Source organism: Echeneis naucrates, chromosome 7 (assembly GCF_900963305.1).
Source record: "Echeneis naucrates chromosome 7, fEcheNa1.1, whole genome shotgun sequence".
Classification (NCBI taxonomy): Eukaryota; Metazoa; Chordata; class Actinopteri; order Carangiformes; family Echeneidae; genus Echeneis; species Echeneis naucrates.
The window spans coordinates 12111589-12128447 of record NC_042517.1 but is presented as its reverse complement, the minus strand read 5'-3'; the positions used below and the strand labels follow the sequence as shown (position 1 = coordinate 12128447).

At 40.2% G+C, this 16859-nt stretch overlaps 1 protein-coding gene across 1 annotated transcript; it reads right to left on the bottom strand.

The window, feature by feature from the left end:
- Positions 1 to 4318, bottom strand: dclre1b (DNA cross-link repair 1B). The gene is made up of 4 exons (XM_029506767.1): positions 3695 to 4318; positions 2850 to 3015; positions 2521 to 2703; positions 1 to 2296 (listed from the first exon to the last, which is right to left on the bottom strand). Exons 1-4 carry the CDS (start codon positions 3890 to 3892, stop codon positions 996 to 998), a joined length of 1848 nt encoding a protein of 615 aa, XP_029362627.1. The 5' UTR covers positions 3893 to 4318; the 3' UTR covers positions 1 to 995.
- Between the last annotated feature and the right edge of the window lie 12541 nt (positions 4319 to 16859).

Here is a 16859-nt window from a genome sequence, read left to right as displayed (position 1 = left end):
CATAATTGAAACTTTAATGACGAAACAATGACATGAAGTGTCTGTATTTGAAATACAGCAATGTGTGTTACACATACACATTTTCCTTTTTTTTTGATTCTCAACACTAAAGAGGAACAAACAAACAAAGATGCTTCGTCTATAAAAAGAAAACATAAGGGGAGGCACTCTTCACCAAGATACTATAGCTACATCATGATCTTTCATGCATCTTTCTTTTATTTGTTATTTATTTTTATAAAATAAAGACAAGATTGGTGGTTATTTTCCTAAAACAAGTCAAAGCGCGGGTTTCAAATGTGAGCAGATCACTGTAGTGAGACAGGTAAAGATGGTGATTGGCACTGACAGAATGAAGGATTAAATATGTACCACACAGTCGAGCTGCACACTGCAGTTTTCTCTAATCAAAAAATTACAAAAAGGACAAGGGAAGCTGTGTTTTGAGTCTGCAGAGGAGGCCAAGAAAAACAAAATCATTCATCACAAATTAAAGTTGGAATATGATGACAATAACTAAATTCAATACCCATGCATCTCGTTAAACACAGCTATTTCCTAATATAAACAATTACCAAGTTTTCTGTAGTGTTTCAAGCCAAAGGCGTGTAAAGTTAAGTAAAGGTCACTGAGTACCTTCATACCACAATAGAGGAAAAAAAAAAAGACAGTCCTTCTTAAGAAGAAATTAGGATTTCTCTTAACCACAGATGGTTGCAGTGGCTTACATAACTTGGAGGCCAAGGCAAAGCCAAAAATTAGTCCGTCATTTTGCAGGTTCTTGCCATGGCTTTCTGATCGCAATATGCTTTCTATATTTTCAAGGCTGTCCTAACATAATGCAGGCACCAAAAGAAAATAATTGTCGATATACAGTAAGAAAATACCAGGGACAGGTCACAGGAAAAAATAAATAGCTTTAAACTGCTTTGGGTACCACACAGAAAAGCCTAAAGGCTTCTAAATCAAGGCAAAAACTTTAACATCAGGGAGCATTAGTTATCAGAGATGTCATCTGCCTCATGTAGTGGACAGAGGGGGAACTGTTCCAAAATACTCTGCTGTAGGAGGCCCCACGTCCTGAAGTCCACTTCGGTGAAGGGGAGACTTTTCAATATACTGTTTTCAAGCTCCTCTACATATTCTTCCATCTGGTCATTACAAGGGCTTGGTGAAGTGCAGAAATTGTCTTCGGGACTGTCCTGTAATAATACCATGCTGCTGCTCTGATCGTTTTTGCACACAGTACGCTGACTCGTGTCATAGTTATTTGACATTTTGTCATCATCCTGATTGATTTCCTTTCCACTCTGTTGATCCATACTATTGTTGTCTGACTCTGTGAGGATGTTCTCAACATTTCCATATCCACTGTGTTGATCATTGTCATTTTCACCTGATGCTGGCTTGCTAATTTCGCCATTCATTTCAAGGGGCCTTCTCATGGTCCTGATAGGCTCCAAGCAAGCTTTGGTGTTTGTCAGGACCTCCACTGGGGCAAAGTTGCTCTGGGTGAGTTGACTGAATGGCACCGACTCTGCCATCACCATATCCTCAGAGACTGTCTGTACGATGTTGAGGCTCCACATGTCTCCAGCCCCTCTTCTGTTTTTGTTAAGGGAGAGTTTCTTGCTAATATTGACAAGGATAGACTCAGAGTCCCTTTCACTAGATTCAACGTCTAGCTCTTCCTCAGAAGCATCCTGGCTCTCTATTCCCCAGACATGTTCACAGGGACTCTTGGATGCGTTTACAGGAGACTCAAATATCACTCCTCTGGGAGCAACTGGTCTGAAGTGTCTGCGTTGAAGGCTAGTATGTGCTGATGATTTGAGCTCTGGCTGTCTCAACATATATTGTTGGACTGACTCAGGCACCAGGATTTCATGTCGCTTTTTGCTGGGCAGTAAGGCAGAAAGACTTCCAGGTAGACAGGACCCTATAATTGGCACAAGGCAGGTAGGTTTAAGCGCAGAGACAAAATCCTCCAGTTCTTGATAAGATGAGTGGTCAGAGTAGGGCACTACATGGATATTGGGATGGAAGGAGACCAGAGGCCTGCTGGTGGGCAAGATGGCCAAAGTAGGTTGATTTTTGTTCCACTGATGCATGGAGGCAGAACAGATTTCGGACTGCTCCACTGCTTGGATACGCCCGGCACCTTGGTCAGTGGTGAAAACATCAGGCAGTTTCAGAGCTTGCAGGGTCTCCATCCTCTCAAAGCTGACTTCAATCCACGTTTTGAACTCCATTGCCAGTTCTACTAGCAGAGACTCCTTTCCCAGTGCATACAGACCTGTATAGGAAGCAGCAAAGACAGCAAATAATAATTATAACAAGGGACAAGGAGAAGTATGTATGTAGTGAGAGAAAAAGAGAAAACGTTAGCTATCCAATACACACCAACCTTTAACATGTTCCTGGGTGGTAGCTTTTTGGGATTTTTGATCAAATAGCTCCACATATGCTGGTGATTGACAATAGAAAGCTGTGTCGAAGAAGAGGTCTATACACACTTACCGATGACAACATTGTGATTTGGGTGGTTGCGAATGATTTCTTTAATTTGTTGAGTGGCTCGCTGTCTGGATGGGAGAGTGCGGTTGGGATCACAGTTGGTGTTGTCTAGGTACAGGACATCAATAGTGGTGTTTGTTCTCAAGCAAGGCTCACGCAGCATTGTGGGAGTATATCTGAAGTCACCTGAAGTGAACAGGGTGTCACTGATGTATACTGATTCCCATATTAATTAACTGCATGTGTTTCTATCAAGACAAAAACTATGACAGTGAAAAAGGACAAACAAGACACAACTTAAAAGATTCAGATAAAAATGTTCTGACACTGACCAGTGTACAGTATAGAGCCAAAGTAGCCTTCAAAAAGAAACATGACAGCCCCTGGACAATGATTAGCATCTATCAGGGTAACCGTCAGTCTCTCCTTGCCGATGTCATCCAGCGGCAGCAGGTGTGGCTCACCCAGCTCCAATGGATGTATCCACTGCTCATTCACCTGACCGGAAATAGATAATGTCAACAGAAAGGTTAAATAAATAAATAAGTTCACCGTTATCCACTCAAGCCCATACGTGAAAATGTTTCTTTTAAATGTATTCAAAGTTTTACATAGTTTAACAAAAGTATGTATATGACATACAAATATATTCTACAACTCCATAATATCCTAATAAAGTAACACAAAAAACCCCATTATCTATACACTGCGTGTGGCTGCCACGTGTATCAGAAATGGGCAGATGAATGACAGTGAGGATGGAGTACAGAGCAGGTCAGATCCACTCCTCAGTTCCTCCAGAGGATTCTTTCCGCTTTAAAGAAAACATAAGATTTCTTCTTCTCCTTTGCATTTGTCTTCCACCTGCTTATTACCTCACATATACTGAAGTAATATAAGATGCATTTTGAATGCTAGCAGCAGTAAATCAAATGTGTATCACTTCCCATTAGTTTCCTTTGTCCTGAAATTAGACTCTAGTATATTTCTGATGATGAGGGTGTCTGTTGATCCGGTTTGGTAAATACTGAGGTAATTTTTTTTTTTTTTTTTTTTTACAAAAATATGAAGTTAATATTGCAGATACGAAAAAAAAAACCTTTCTAAGTCTGGGTGATAAATCGGAGTCAGTGAGCCCAGCAGGTTTCACTCTGTGTCCTCATGATGACAGCCTCACCTGCAGCTTGAGTCGCAGCAGGCCGGCCGTGGTGGCGGAGCAGTAGATGGCGCGGCCGCTCCAGGTGGAGGTCAAGCCCACCGTGTGGTCGCTGTGCATGTGGGACAAGAAGAACAGGCGGGTCCCGGGACACTTCCGGACGTGCCAGAAGTCCACAGCAAGCGGGGTGTGCGGGATGACTTTCCCGTTCACCGACATCGTCCCCGGCGTCTCTGGATGTCCAACACCTGCAGCGAGTGATTCACGGCGGCGGTAAGTCAGCTGGTGAAGCGCCACTCATTTTAGTCACAGACGGCCCAGCCGTGGAAACGAGCAGTGATGTTAATGTGGTTTTAATGTGCATATCACAGTAAAAATCGCTGCCTTCGACGATACTTTAACGCAACTTGGCATCTAAAATGAACCAATAAAATCGCTAACGTTGCTAAAGTGGAGCTAGTTAGCATTTAGCAGGTTTAGCAGCCCTTTTTGCTACGCGACACTTTAATATTATTAGTATTTTTTTTTAACGTTTTGAGGAAGTCCTGCCTTTAACTCCCTGGTTCGTAAACGGCGTGTCAGCCGGCGTGCTTTCACGTCTGCAGAAATAAAAACAGCACACCCGCCATTTATGTTTTCAATTTGACTCCCGACGCCTCTTCCGTCCGTCCGGCTTCTTCGGCTGGCGGTGTCCGACTCATGTCAGCCTCTGCTGCCGCCTGCAGGCCGCTTTGAAAAGCCATTAAAAGTCAAAAACACGACCTGAAAGATCTGGTTCAACTCTAAATGACATTTCTGACATGCGCTTCAAATTTTGATCTACTGTACTAATTCAGATATAAAACTGAATACCTGTTTTACTAAGTCATCACTCATCACTATGAAATATGACTTAGTAGATTCTTAGTAGTCATCTTACACTTTCTGACTTCATTGTGTTCCTGGTTTTCATGTATTTAAAACCTTTTTTGAATTATGGTTTGTGAATGCCTATGCAGCTTTGAAGATATGAATACAACCAAGCAGGAATTAATAGCACAAATGTGTCCTTGGACTATAATGTAAGAAATATTGAACTTTATTTATACAATACATTAAAAATAACAAAAGTTGACGAAAATGCTTAACAGTAAGAGTACAACAGGAAGGCAACAATACACAGTACATCATGAGAAAAAGTTGTAGTAAAATCTTCAAATTCGTAAAATGTAATAAAATAGGGTAAAATTATTAAATTACTATAAAGTAATAGAACAATATACATTTGTAATAATGGTATTCTGAACCTAGAGGCAGGTCATTACACTGCAAAAACTCAGTCATCCCTGCTTTTGAGCCTGGCTTTTTGGGAACTCTAACTGGAGTATGGTGTGTGTAGTGTGGAGTTCAGGAAAGGCAGGGCAGTGCCGGTCCATTAAATGATTCAGAAGTCAGCAAAAGAATTTGAAAAACAATCCTGTAACTAACAGGAAGTCAGTGGAAGGGGGGAGCAGCTCAGATGTGATTTGATGCCTCTTTTTCTTTTTTTCGAGAGGCAAGAAGCAGCATTCTGGACTAGCTGTAATGGTTGTCACAGTGTTTCGACAGAAAAAGGAAAGATACAGCTAAAACTTTCAGACATCCTCTTCTCTAAAATTCAACTGCAGTTGTCAAACAATTTAGCAAACAGATTACAAAATGATTCAAGTGAACCTGATTTTGAATTTCCATTGTTAAATCTGCTGTCTTACATTTACTGTTTATCAACTTTTCTCATGATTCAAAGAGCCAAATTGCAGAACCAAAATTACAATCATCGATGCACTTCTTATTTAACAAACTTCGATCCAAACAAAGTTTAAGTTTGTTAAATAGCAAATGTTGCATTTTTCAGCCATTGACTGACATGTTCTCTGCTCACCGCAAGATGGAGCCAAGAGAAAGAACATCATTGAAAGAAACTACGCCACACTCTGCTGTTTTACAAGCAGAGTGTGTTTTTCCTCCACTGGGCAACAAAAAACTAAACAAAACCAAATCAGTATTATAACAAAACAAATAAATGTTCAATTCTTGTACATGGATTTCATACTTCCCCTTCTGCCAAGAATAACAAGGAGCAAAACACCATATAGAGGTGGTGTTTTATCTGATTGTAAAATGGGATGATGGATGAATTCTTCTGTGGCTGCCTCATTTCTTACCACGCAAAGAAAATTCCGTCTAATGCTGGAAAAATTGAATATCTGTAAATTGTTTTGTCGGTGGCTGTCAGTTGGGGGGTGATGGTGGGGGAATTAAATTGTGTCGTTGCTATGCCAACAGAGGCTCATCATGGCCCCCTCCCCCTCTGTTTGCACACTGCTCACTTTTCAGGATTATACCTGGGATTGCTGCACATTCCCCTCTTATCACACAGCATGTGTCGTTTCCTTGTGCCAAGAAGCACATTAATCGTACTCTGCTTTAGAGTTAATTATCTACCCAGCACACACACACACACACACACAACCCTATTGAGAAGAAATATATTGTGTGGTGATTAACTGAACAGGAGTGGGTTGAGCCTAGTCATGGAAATCAGTGGCGGTCTTGTTACTATTAATATCTTATGCTATATGATAAATCACACAGCTTGGTGTCCTTTACATTATTTCACACTGCGGGGTAACTTAACTATGCAGTCAAGATTCAAACTGGCAGGTTGTTAAATACAAATTTGCTCGGAGTGAATGATTGCTACTGTAATGAGAAATATTCCCACAGTAATTTTAAGTGATTTCTTATAAAGATGTTTGGGATGCATCGCAAACATGTACAAAAAAAAAATAAATAAAAAAATAAATAATTAAAACAGTTATTTTCCCCTCATTAAGCAACATTGAAAGGAAAGGAAAAACGCATAAAAATGATTTTTTTATTATTATTATCCCATTTCTCCTGCTCATATTTGAGATGTTTCTACAACTTGATTGGGTTGAATGTGGTCAAGTCTCCTGACGGGACATGAGTTGGAAAGGTACACATCTGTCTATGTAAGATCTCCCAGATGGCAATGTACAATGTGAGAGAACAAAAATGAAGCCGGGGGGTCAAAGAACGTCCTGAGGAGCTCAGAGACGCGGATAAATACAGCAGCTCTGTTTACATGTGTCGAGCTAAAGGTTGGTGGGGTCAGGAGGACGAACTGAGAAAACCAGAAGTGCTGTCAGACAGCAGCAGCGATCCCAGGAAAGCAGATGGGTGCACGGTCTGTAATCAGCCGCTGCTGTTGTTGTTTTTTTGTTGCACTTTTTCTGGCTTCAGTTTCAGTGCACAATTGTGACCATTTTCTGCAGTTTTTTTTCAGTGCAATGGAAAACTAATAAAGTGATTATAAGAACTGAGGCTTTCAATTGCTGTGATGTTATTAGATGTGGCATTGCTCCCAAAATCCCTTCAAACCCAAAAATTGTCTACAGGCCAAGTCTTCACTGTTATGTATGGCATAATTATTCCTCTTGAATGCATGTAATGAGCTAACTCCATTTCTTCCTTTCATCTGAGTTGCCATATTTTTACAGTCAGAGATGATGGTGCCTTTACTTCTCACCCCCACCCTCTTCCCCGGTAGGAGTGTTACACAGACTCCTGCAGAGATATTTATGGAGATGTGTGAGAAGCTGAAAATGTCCCTCTAGGGGCTAAGAGGAAGTTGTAAGCTAAAACAGGCTAGTGAGAACCCACATTTTCATTTTAACATGCACTCTCACTCATTTCACCTGTCCCTCTTTGTTCATCCTTTTGTCACTCTCATTCTTCTTGGCACTGATGTGTCTTTGCGCCTTTGTTTCATTTTCCAAACGTAATCACTTTTCATTCTGTCATCTCCAGAAGGATTTGCAGGAGCTCTCATTTTCTGCTCTTGAGTGTAAATTTTGACACAAAGACTCACACGTTGCCGCAGCAGGATCACTGCCCAACCCTCTTGACTTCTGCTTTTTTTGACTACCCTCTATCCCACACTGCTCTGACACCTTCAGCCATAACAAGACACAATGCTGTATATAGTGACTTATGAGACCCAGTTGATTTTCCTCCACTCATCAGATCTGATGAGCTCAGTTCATTAGACTTTCAACAGACTGGCAAGTAGTTATCCTGCAGAGGCCAGCGAAGGTTGCAGTTTTAGGAGCTGCATTATGCATAGCAATGTGCTCAAAGCTTGCTGTCACGGCAACGCTGCATACTGAGAGAGAGATGACTCTAATTGTCTTACTGGAGCGCTCCAAGTCTTTTTGTATTTCTCTTGGTAGGAGGCAGGCGTGAGGCAAACCCTAGCCGATGGGGACTGAATGCTCATAGATGGTGTCGCCTGAACAGGCATCATAAGAGCTGAAGGAGGCTGGAGAGAGTCATTAAATTCATTCTGTCTGTCGGTGGAAGCAAAGCTCTGTTCAACTGCTCAACCTTATCAGCCTGCAGCCAATCTAACCTGTGCTCCTGAAGGACAAAGAATGATGAACTACATGACGAACAATGGGGAAAACGGCACAAGCTAAAATTCTATAATGATTCATTTAAAGCCATTGTTGAGCTTGGTTTTGATATGTTAAAAGGATGCAGAGCCATTGCTTAGGCATGAAGTGGAAAAAAGTGCTTGAAGGTGATCAAAGTAATGATTACAACACTGAAAATAACTTCTCGTGCTGTATGGAATTTGTGTAATGTTGTGTGTAACGCAGCCACAACTAATAATTCTGCCCCAAGCAACCGTGCAAAAAGCTAGATATTTTGGATTTATTTTTATTTTTTTAGAGACAGCTGTTCTTGTGGTCCCGCATATGACTAACCCTGACAACTCCTCACAAATGCACTGTAAACAGCAACGTTCAGCTGTGTATCATTTATTGTTTGAGCATCACTATGTTTGAGCAGGGAAGGACACGATCATCCACCTGAATGGATGTCAATAGCTACGTCTCTGCCTATAACCTATTTTGCATGGCTGCTGTGATGATGGATTTTCTATGCTCTCATGCCAGTTCTGTTTCTATCCCATTACTATTGTCATGTAGACTTTTTTTTTGTGTGTGTTTTTTTCAATTAAGTTGTGGTATTTAGATTGCAATGCCGTCAAGCAATAAGAAAAGGGATTTGAGTACTAAGAGGCTTTTTAAAAACTCTTTTCTCTGCACACATGGATAATGACTGAAAAAATTCTAAGAAAATCTACAGTAAAGAAAGCGTTCCCTTGGAAGAGAAGAACTACTGAAAGTTTATTTTCAATATAAAGGGTTTTTAAACAGTTTGAAGTGTTCTGGCTTCAGGCTGCATGGAAGCAGCTAATAGATGAAAGCGGTACAGAAAACAGCTTATCAGGACACAGTGTGAATCTATTGCAAGTAAAGCAAATCTTCATGTGAGCTGGTTAAAGAAAGTCAGAGAAGATGAATGACCATTCTCAGAATTTCTGTTCTGATGTGACCACGAAGAATTTACTTTTGCTCTTTACATGTGCCATGGATCTGAAGTAGTGTTTAAACATGCCAAAGGCATCCAGTACACTAAGCCTTAATAAAAGACAGTAAATAATTCATCATAAAGGCCCCAAACAAACTGTGCATACAGAGCTGCAACATACTTGTATCATTGTATCAATGTGCATGGAAAATTAAGTGTGTGCTCGTGATTTAAAAAAGGGGCCGCATGTGCATAATGCATGCGTGGAACAGTATTGCAAAGAGCAGCATTAACAGGAACTGTGTGGTCTTTTCCCAGCACTGTTTCAGTACCCATGAGGTTCCACTGTGGCTGCTTCCCCCTATCATTTCACACATTCCCTGTAATATTGCCCAAAGGGGAACAGGCAGGAAAAATATCAGTTGTTATTGTAAGTGATGTGATGGTACGGCATGTTTTGTTGAAGGAGCTGGTTTTGAGCATCTGCAAAAAAAAAACAGAAGATGAGAAAGAGACCAATCTTGTTTAGGACTTTGACTTCCTGCTAATAAGGCAACTGGATGCGCACACACACAACAAACTCGAAGCCCAGGGTGAATTTATTAAGCTGATTTTATGAGTTTATGTTTCCCCTATGACTGCTCACTACAATTTATTAATAAGGCAAACAGCAGGCTGGTAAAAAGTATAGGTATGAACATGCCATTCTGTACAACACTGTGGTTAAAAGCTCATAAACATGATGTGGCAACACAGCCATTCTACCGGTGGCCCCCATGACTCTGCAGCTACAGATCGTCTTACAGTGAATTATGGTAGATGGTAGCTATATTCTGCTAAGACGACAATGAAGTCAAAACACTGTCTCTGCAATATTAATGTACTGTATAAAAATGATTATTTATGTTTCATATATAATAAAAGAAAGAACATTTTACAGCAACAGCGAGCAGTGAAGCCACAGGGTGACAAATTTTTCACCAGGCCTTATCGGATCGGTGGATTCACAGCCATTTATTTGTAATGTCCTGCCACAGTAGGTCCTTGTTGGGGGGTTCTGCAATCACTTAAAAGCAAGGTTAAATCTGCAAATATCAAATATGACATCAGTGCCACTCAGTTTGATGGCAGTTTAACTTTTATCTCCCCCTGTAGGATTTGGCAGCTGAATATATTTGCAGAGAAACAGAGATGGAGAGTGAGTGAGCAATTCGGTTATGGATTAAGTGACAGGAGATATTGTGTACTTTGCCTCAGTTGGACAGTGTATGTGAAAATAGAATTTAAATAGTGTCTTTGAAGTATGACATTTGACACTTGTCACCGCATTAGTGCTGCAGCTCTCTCAGCTTCAGAGGATAAGTGGTTGTTTTGTGGGTTAAAGGAGTTGGCTGAAGGCAAACTGAAATATGTTGTGGCAGGGTTTGTACCTCTGGATTTCCCCTTAGTTGGCTTTCTGGCTAACCCATTTTTTGTTGTGCTTTCGTTATCATTTGCAAAAGTGTAGATTCGCACAAGACAGCAGTAGATGTTTGAATTTATTTATGCAGCCCTAGTAGGGCTGACATGAAAGATACTTTTATGGCATCTCTTCATTTCCCAGAATGCCTCTGTTCTTGCCCTCCTTTTCTCAGATTTGTTATCTTTTCCAACTGCAGGCCTTTTCATCTAGCTTTGCAGTTTCTTGTATCTTAAACGGCATTTTTCTTTTTAATATTTCGACGTCTTAAAAGATACTTTCTATTTTATTTCACTATATTCGTGCACAAGCAGAGCTTGACACAGTGGTTTAGGTTTGGATTACGAACATAAAGAGAAAGTCAGAACGCATTAAATTTTTATTTTCTCTGTACCAACAGTGCTCTGAGTTGTAAATCAGGAACATTGTATGAATATATAATATTTCGCTCCAAGAACATCCACAATTAATTATCTGTTGAAATGAATTTGATTTCTCAAACTTTAAATCTGCAGTTAAACTTTAAAGTTAAGTGTCCAAATTTACATAAGCTTTTAAAAGAGCCAGATGTGCGCACATAAATAAGGGAAAATGCTCAGGTAAACATCCCAGAGTGCTTCCACCACAGAAAGAGGACTGAATGAAATATGCTCTTTTATCTAATCTCACTCCTTCTTCCTGTGCCCCAGCCAGATGCCAGTATTTAATGCTCATGGATGGCCTGTTCAGCATCAGTTGGAGCCAGTGTACGCTGAGGTGAATCAGTGCAAATGTTATGGCTTCTCTGTGGACTGAGCCAGCTGATACAACAGTTTTAAAGGCCAAGCAGGGGGGGTCCTCATCTGATAAAGGCAGCAACTGTAAGTCCATTTGGAAGTACTGGACAACGTCATACACATGATATGCTGTGATCGCGTTGAACTTGAGGCTACAGAAAGACAGTTTTGGGTCCATCTGTGTAATAAGACTGATACATTTCATCTCTCTGGGGGAAATAATTCAGACCTAGTTAACATTGTGTGTAGAGACATGATGATTCACCTTTATGGTTGTTTTTAAAGCTGTAGTTACTGGTGCTGTTTTCCTGAACTATATTGTATTGAGAAGTGTGTTCTACTCATTAAGATTTTATTGAGACTGACCACCGCCACATACCACAGCATTTATAGTTCTTTGCTAGATTGAGACGCCTGTCTACTGCTCCATCTACCTCGTCCACCCCTGCATAAATATTACACATCTATAACACCGCAAAACCAAATGATTGCAGAGGTAAACCAAGTCATTTTGGACAAAGTTTTAATTACAGGGTTATTTCACGATATTGAATTAGACGGTCCCTAATTAGCTGGTATGTCAGTCCATGTTGATTTAGATCAACTGAAATAGCCAACATGACTCAGTCATGGAGCAAATTGCGGTAAACTGAATGAATTACAGAACTGCAGACATCCCCTCTTAGGTCTAAATGCAGAGGGCTGCAACTTTATTCAGAGAAGTGATTTCCAATAATGGGCTTAAACGTGAAGCCTTCATTTGTCTTCGTTTACCTCTTGTTTGTTAAAGAAGACTTCAGCTTAAACTGCAATTTAATAAATCCACTGTGGCCGCACAGCAGTCAACTGTGTGATTACATGGGAATACAACACACAGGTTAAATACCAATTAAAGGCCAATAGAAGACTATCTATCTGCCAGTGTGAAAGGATTACAACTGCTGAAGTTGGACAAATTACTAAATCTAAATATTTCCTAATAAAAAGAAATGTAGAACAAGGATGATTTATAGATGAAAAGGAAAGAAATATTCTTTAAAATTCCCTGAACCATGAACAAAGGAAAAGCACATGCAAAATCCAGATAAAAAAAAGTACATTAAAGTCAGGCAATCGAATATGTATCAGTTACCAACATAAATAGAAGTCTTTCCACTATTCTTCAGTTCGGGTTCGCTCTCCACCAACTCCTGGGGGGAATATCTGTCTCTTTGTCTGATAAATGCTCTTACTGCTGTGCCTCGATTCTGTTTTGTAATGGGCAAGTAATGTCTATTTATTTATTTATTTATTTATTTATTTAAAAGCTTACTTTCTCCTTAGAAGCTGCCTTGGACTGAAAACAGCATGTCACTGACAGTGAGAATGAAGCAAAGATATGAAAGAAGCAGTAAAGCATCATAGGACTGACGGAAAGTACAATGTGAGTGAACAATTGTGTTTTGTTTTGTTTTTTTTCACATCTAGTCGACCCGTTGTGCTCATGTGATCTGTTGTTAATATCTGTTTAAAAACATTGAAGATAACAACATGATTACTAATTCATTTATGTCTCTCACCAGACTTGTATAAAGTTATGTAACCTAACCATGCTCAGACACAGTAGCCACTTGAATGTAGTTTCCACAATAGTGTGCAATTATGCTGTCGCAACTTGCTGCACAATTGGAAAGGCAGATTTATACTCTCCTCCAGTGACATTGCAAAGATGAAGATCCACATTCATCTTTCTCCATCTGTTGTCAGTCGACCGTTTAGAGAAACATTCTTTGGCAGTTTGCAGATTCAGTTTGATGGTCTCTTAAGTTTCATCTTATGTACAGGCAGTGAAATATTAATATCTTCAGCAGCATCCAGAGAATTTAAGTATTACACAGGGCTCAAAGTGTTAACAAAAGATGTTTGTTATTCGCTGGGGACTGCGGCAAAGAACAGCTACACTACAGAAATAGCAGCTGGAACTCTTTGGAGCTCACTTCATTAGAGCTAACAGAGCGCTTGCTCCAGAGTTTGTGCTATTCCCAAATTGACAGACTATGAGGTACAAATTTGCTTTTATTTCAGCTGGTGTCAAATATGAATCCTTCTCTGACAGGGGAAATAGGGCACACAACAATTTTTTTGTTAGACATAAGTGCTCACTGTGAAAGAAATCACTCAATTCTGAATGATGTGAAAGACAAAGTCAAACCATGAGGGATAAAGACAGATTTTTCCAGCCAAATCTCTTTTCGAGACTGCAGTGAACAACAGTGAAATAAGCAGCCAATCTGAATCTATCTGCATCTGTGCCAGCTGTGTTTATCTCATTGTCAGCAGACAGTAGTGTTCTCATTACCATTTTATGAGTGCTATAAGAACTCCACTGGAGTGAATTAACTTTAAACAGGAATCAGACATTTGCCCTAGATATTTTTAGAATTGGCTTGGGCTGAGGATGAAGGGACTGAATGTCCAGAGCTCCGACAGAAAGGGGCAAAATCTGTGCTGGGACCTTTCCTGCAGAGCTGATAATTAGCTGATTATTTTACATTTATTAATTTCTTCACACAGGTAGTGAACAAAAATCTCAGGCTATATCGTCACACTATTTGCTATCCTAATCTGCAGGATTTTGACCAGCCAAAAAATTTCAGTGGGAAAAAAATCAATAAATGTTTGGAACTGAAGCCCAACATTTCTCCATTGTTGAAATGTTATTTGTAGAAGGAACAATATTTCCTCATTCATAGTGCAAGAAGTTATTCTGCATTGCTGCAGTCCATTCTAATCATGTTATGCATAACTTGTAGATTCATTAGTTATGAAGTTGTTTAATTGGATGGATTACTCACACAACTGAGAAAATTCAAAATGGCAACATTCTCCTCAAATCACCAGCAGTTCTTAAGGTTTCATTGAGCTACCGGGTGGTGCACATGTTCATCTTGCAGGATGAGATAAGCCCACTGAACAGAAGGGTAAACACTGTTATTTCTGGACAATCCTGCACTACAGCACTTAGTTTTCTGTCCAGGAACTTCTGTGCATTGTTTGGTATTCCTGAGTCAGAGCCACAGAGGTCAAGAGTTGGGTTTGGACATGAGTACTAGTAAATTAGGTCTCTAGAAAGGGGCTATTCACATTGATGTGCAGTGCTGTGTGCAGGCTGTCACCAGTGTAGCCTGCTTCAGACAAATTATTCTCCATGGTTTTCTGTCAGATTGTTCTTTGAGCTGTACCTGGAAACAGTCAGCATTGATATCCAAGGTGGCTATGGTTAAATAAACTCCCACATTCTCATATCTACTCCAGCATTTGACTCGTTAAAGAGGGCTTGTGCAATCAATGCCAGACAATGGCAAGCCACAAGGGACAACAGTCTGACTTAGTCATAATTCTGCCTTTGCTTTTAATGTTTTCCTTAAGGCCAGTTTTGCTCGTGGTGAGTACAAACTTGAGGACAGCAATGAGATAGCAGAAAGGATTTTTCATTCCTCTTTGTTTTTTGTTTTATGTTTACATTTCTGTTGTATTTCCCAACATTAACTCAGCAGGTAAATCACTTCAGATCGATTTTACCTCTGGGGTCATTTCTTACGGAGGTGGGCCAGAGTTGGCCACATCACTCTGGTCTCCCTATAACCTTGAATGTCCCTTTCTTTCTCGGACGTCACATTCATTGACTGAATGTTGATCTGCCAGCTATTGATTGCAGCAGTATGAGATGCAATCCAATATTCAACATCCTCCTCCTCTCATGCCATGCTGGCATGTTGACAGTAGCTTATTTTGAGGGCTGCATGAGCGGGCATTTATTATTCATGTGATCAGGAGCACTCTGTGTGTTTGCATTTTATCTACATGTAGATGTTTCATGTTTGAAGCTGTGATGCATGTGGAGGGTTTTGTAGCAATAATAAAGAACAGAAAATACATTTCACCTAAGCTAGTCTTACTTTTGCTTGGTATTCCACCAACTACATCTCCACTTGCAGTTCATTTTAGTTTCTTGCTGTCAGAACCTGCATGCTGCATGCAAACGGCCTGACGTGCTGTCAGTACGTGCCTCAGGGAAGATGTGTTTCCTTTACAACATCAACCAGGTTTCCCGAGGTTAGTGACACAAGCGCTCCAACAGTCCAGATGACTCTCAGGTCTTTTAGTGAAAGAGTCAAGACAGAAAACAGTTCTCATCTTACTGCAGCTCACACATTCTTCCAAATATGGGGTTGACAACAGTAATGTGTGCCTTACTATCAAATAAAATGATAGGTAAATGGTTACAAGGAGGAAATTATAATGCCTACACACATTTATATAAATATATAAACTCTTCCATCATCATTAAACTGGCATTTCTGTGATGACATATCACCATTTCACTGTCATATTCATGGCTCAGCTAAGTATTCTGGTTGAAATGACACTTAGCCTCCTGTTGAGAGCACCCCATAGTTTAACATTACAGCCTTCATCTAATTGACAACGCCCTCATGTCAGCATGAGTGTAATACTTGCGCTGCGTGGCAGCAATGGTCGAATACATAACACAGGGTTAGAGGAGAACAAAAATGTGTTGTCTGTGGGTGGCCGATGTGAGAGGCGGGCAACACATGTAGCATAATTGCAGATATCAAAAGATAGAGAGAAAAAAAATTATAATAAATAATAAAAGAGAAGGGTCACTGAGGTGGAGAGCTAAGGCAGAAGCAAAAAAAATTCTTCCACTGGACAAATGAATCAAGAAAAAAAAAATTAAATGGTGCAGGTCAAAGACAAGAGAGGGAAAAAGAAGAACCAACATTAAGAAACAAAGAGAATTAGGAATGTAATTGTACTATAGAAATATCTCCACTGGAATAAAATTTTAATTCAGCTGGTTGGTTGTCGGCACAGCATGCATGACCTGCCTTCAAGACCCGGTGGGAGGAAGGGCTGAGATTGAGGCTACATGGCCGAAGCTTTGAAATGCCTCAGAAGGAGACAGATGCTCTCCTCAAGCGAAATTTGTCTTGTCAGAAACAGATTGATAGAGGAAGATACAGTGAGTGGATATAGAGGGATGAAATATTCATTGCAAGCCCCCCTCTCTCCATGGAGATTCAGAGCTTCATTTTTTTAGAACTTCTCTCTCTTCCCCACTTTCCCATCTCTCTCTCTGTGTTACCTAAAAAAAATTTCCATTAGGAGAACTTCTTCATTCAGTTGATCTAATCCTCTAATTTAGCAGGATTGTACGGTGGTGTGCAATTGCTTACTTTGGACTGTTGCTGTGCGCTCTCCACTTCCTTTGTCTAGGGACAGCCATGAGTGTAGCCCTGTCAAGTGCAGGTGATTTGATTGTTGATCAGGTTTTACTTCAAGTGCTCTTAAGTTGAAGTGTCTAATTAACCCAGTCAATGTCCAACCTTAGTGTTTGACTTAGAAGTGTAACAGAATGAGAATAAGCCTTGTCCTGCAAAAATATGAATTTATCAGTGATCAATTTATGCCAATTTTGCTGAATTAGGAATGGATCTATCAAAGATGCAAAGAGGCAGTGAGTCAG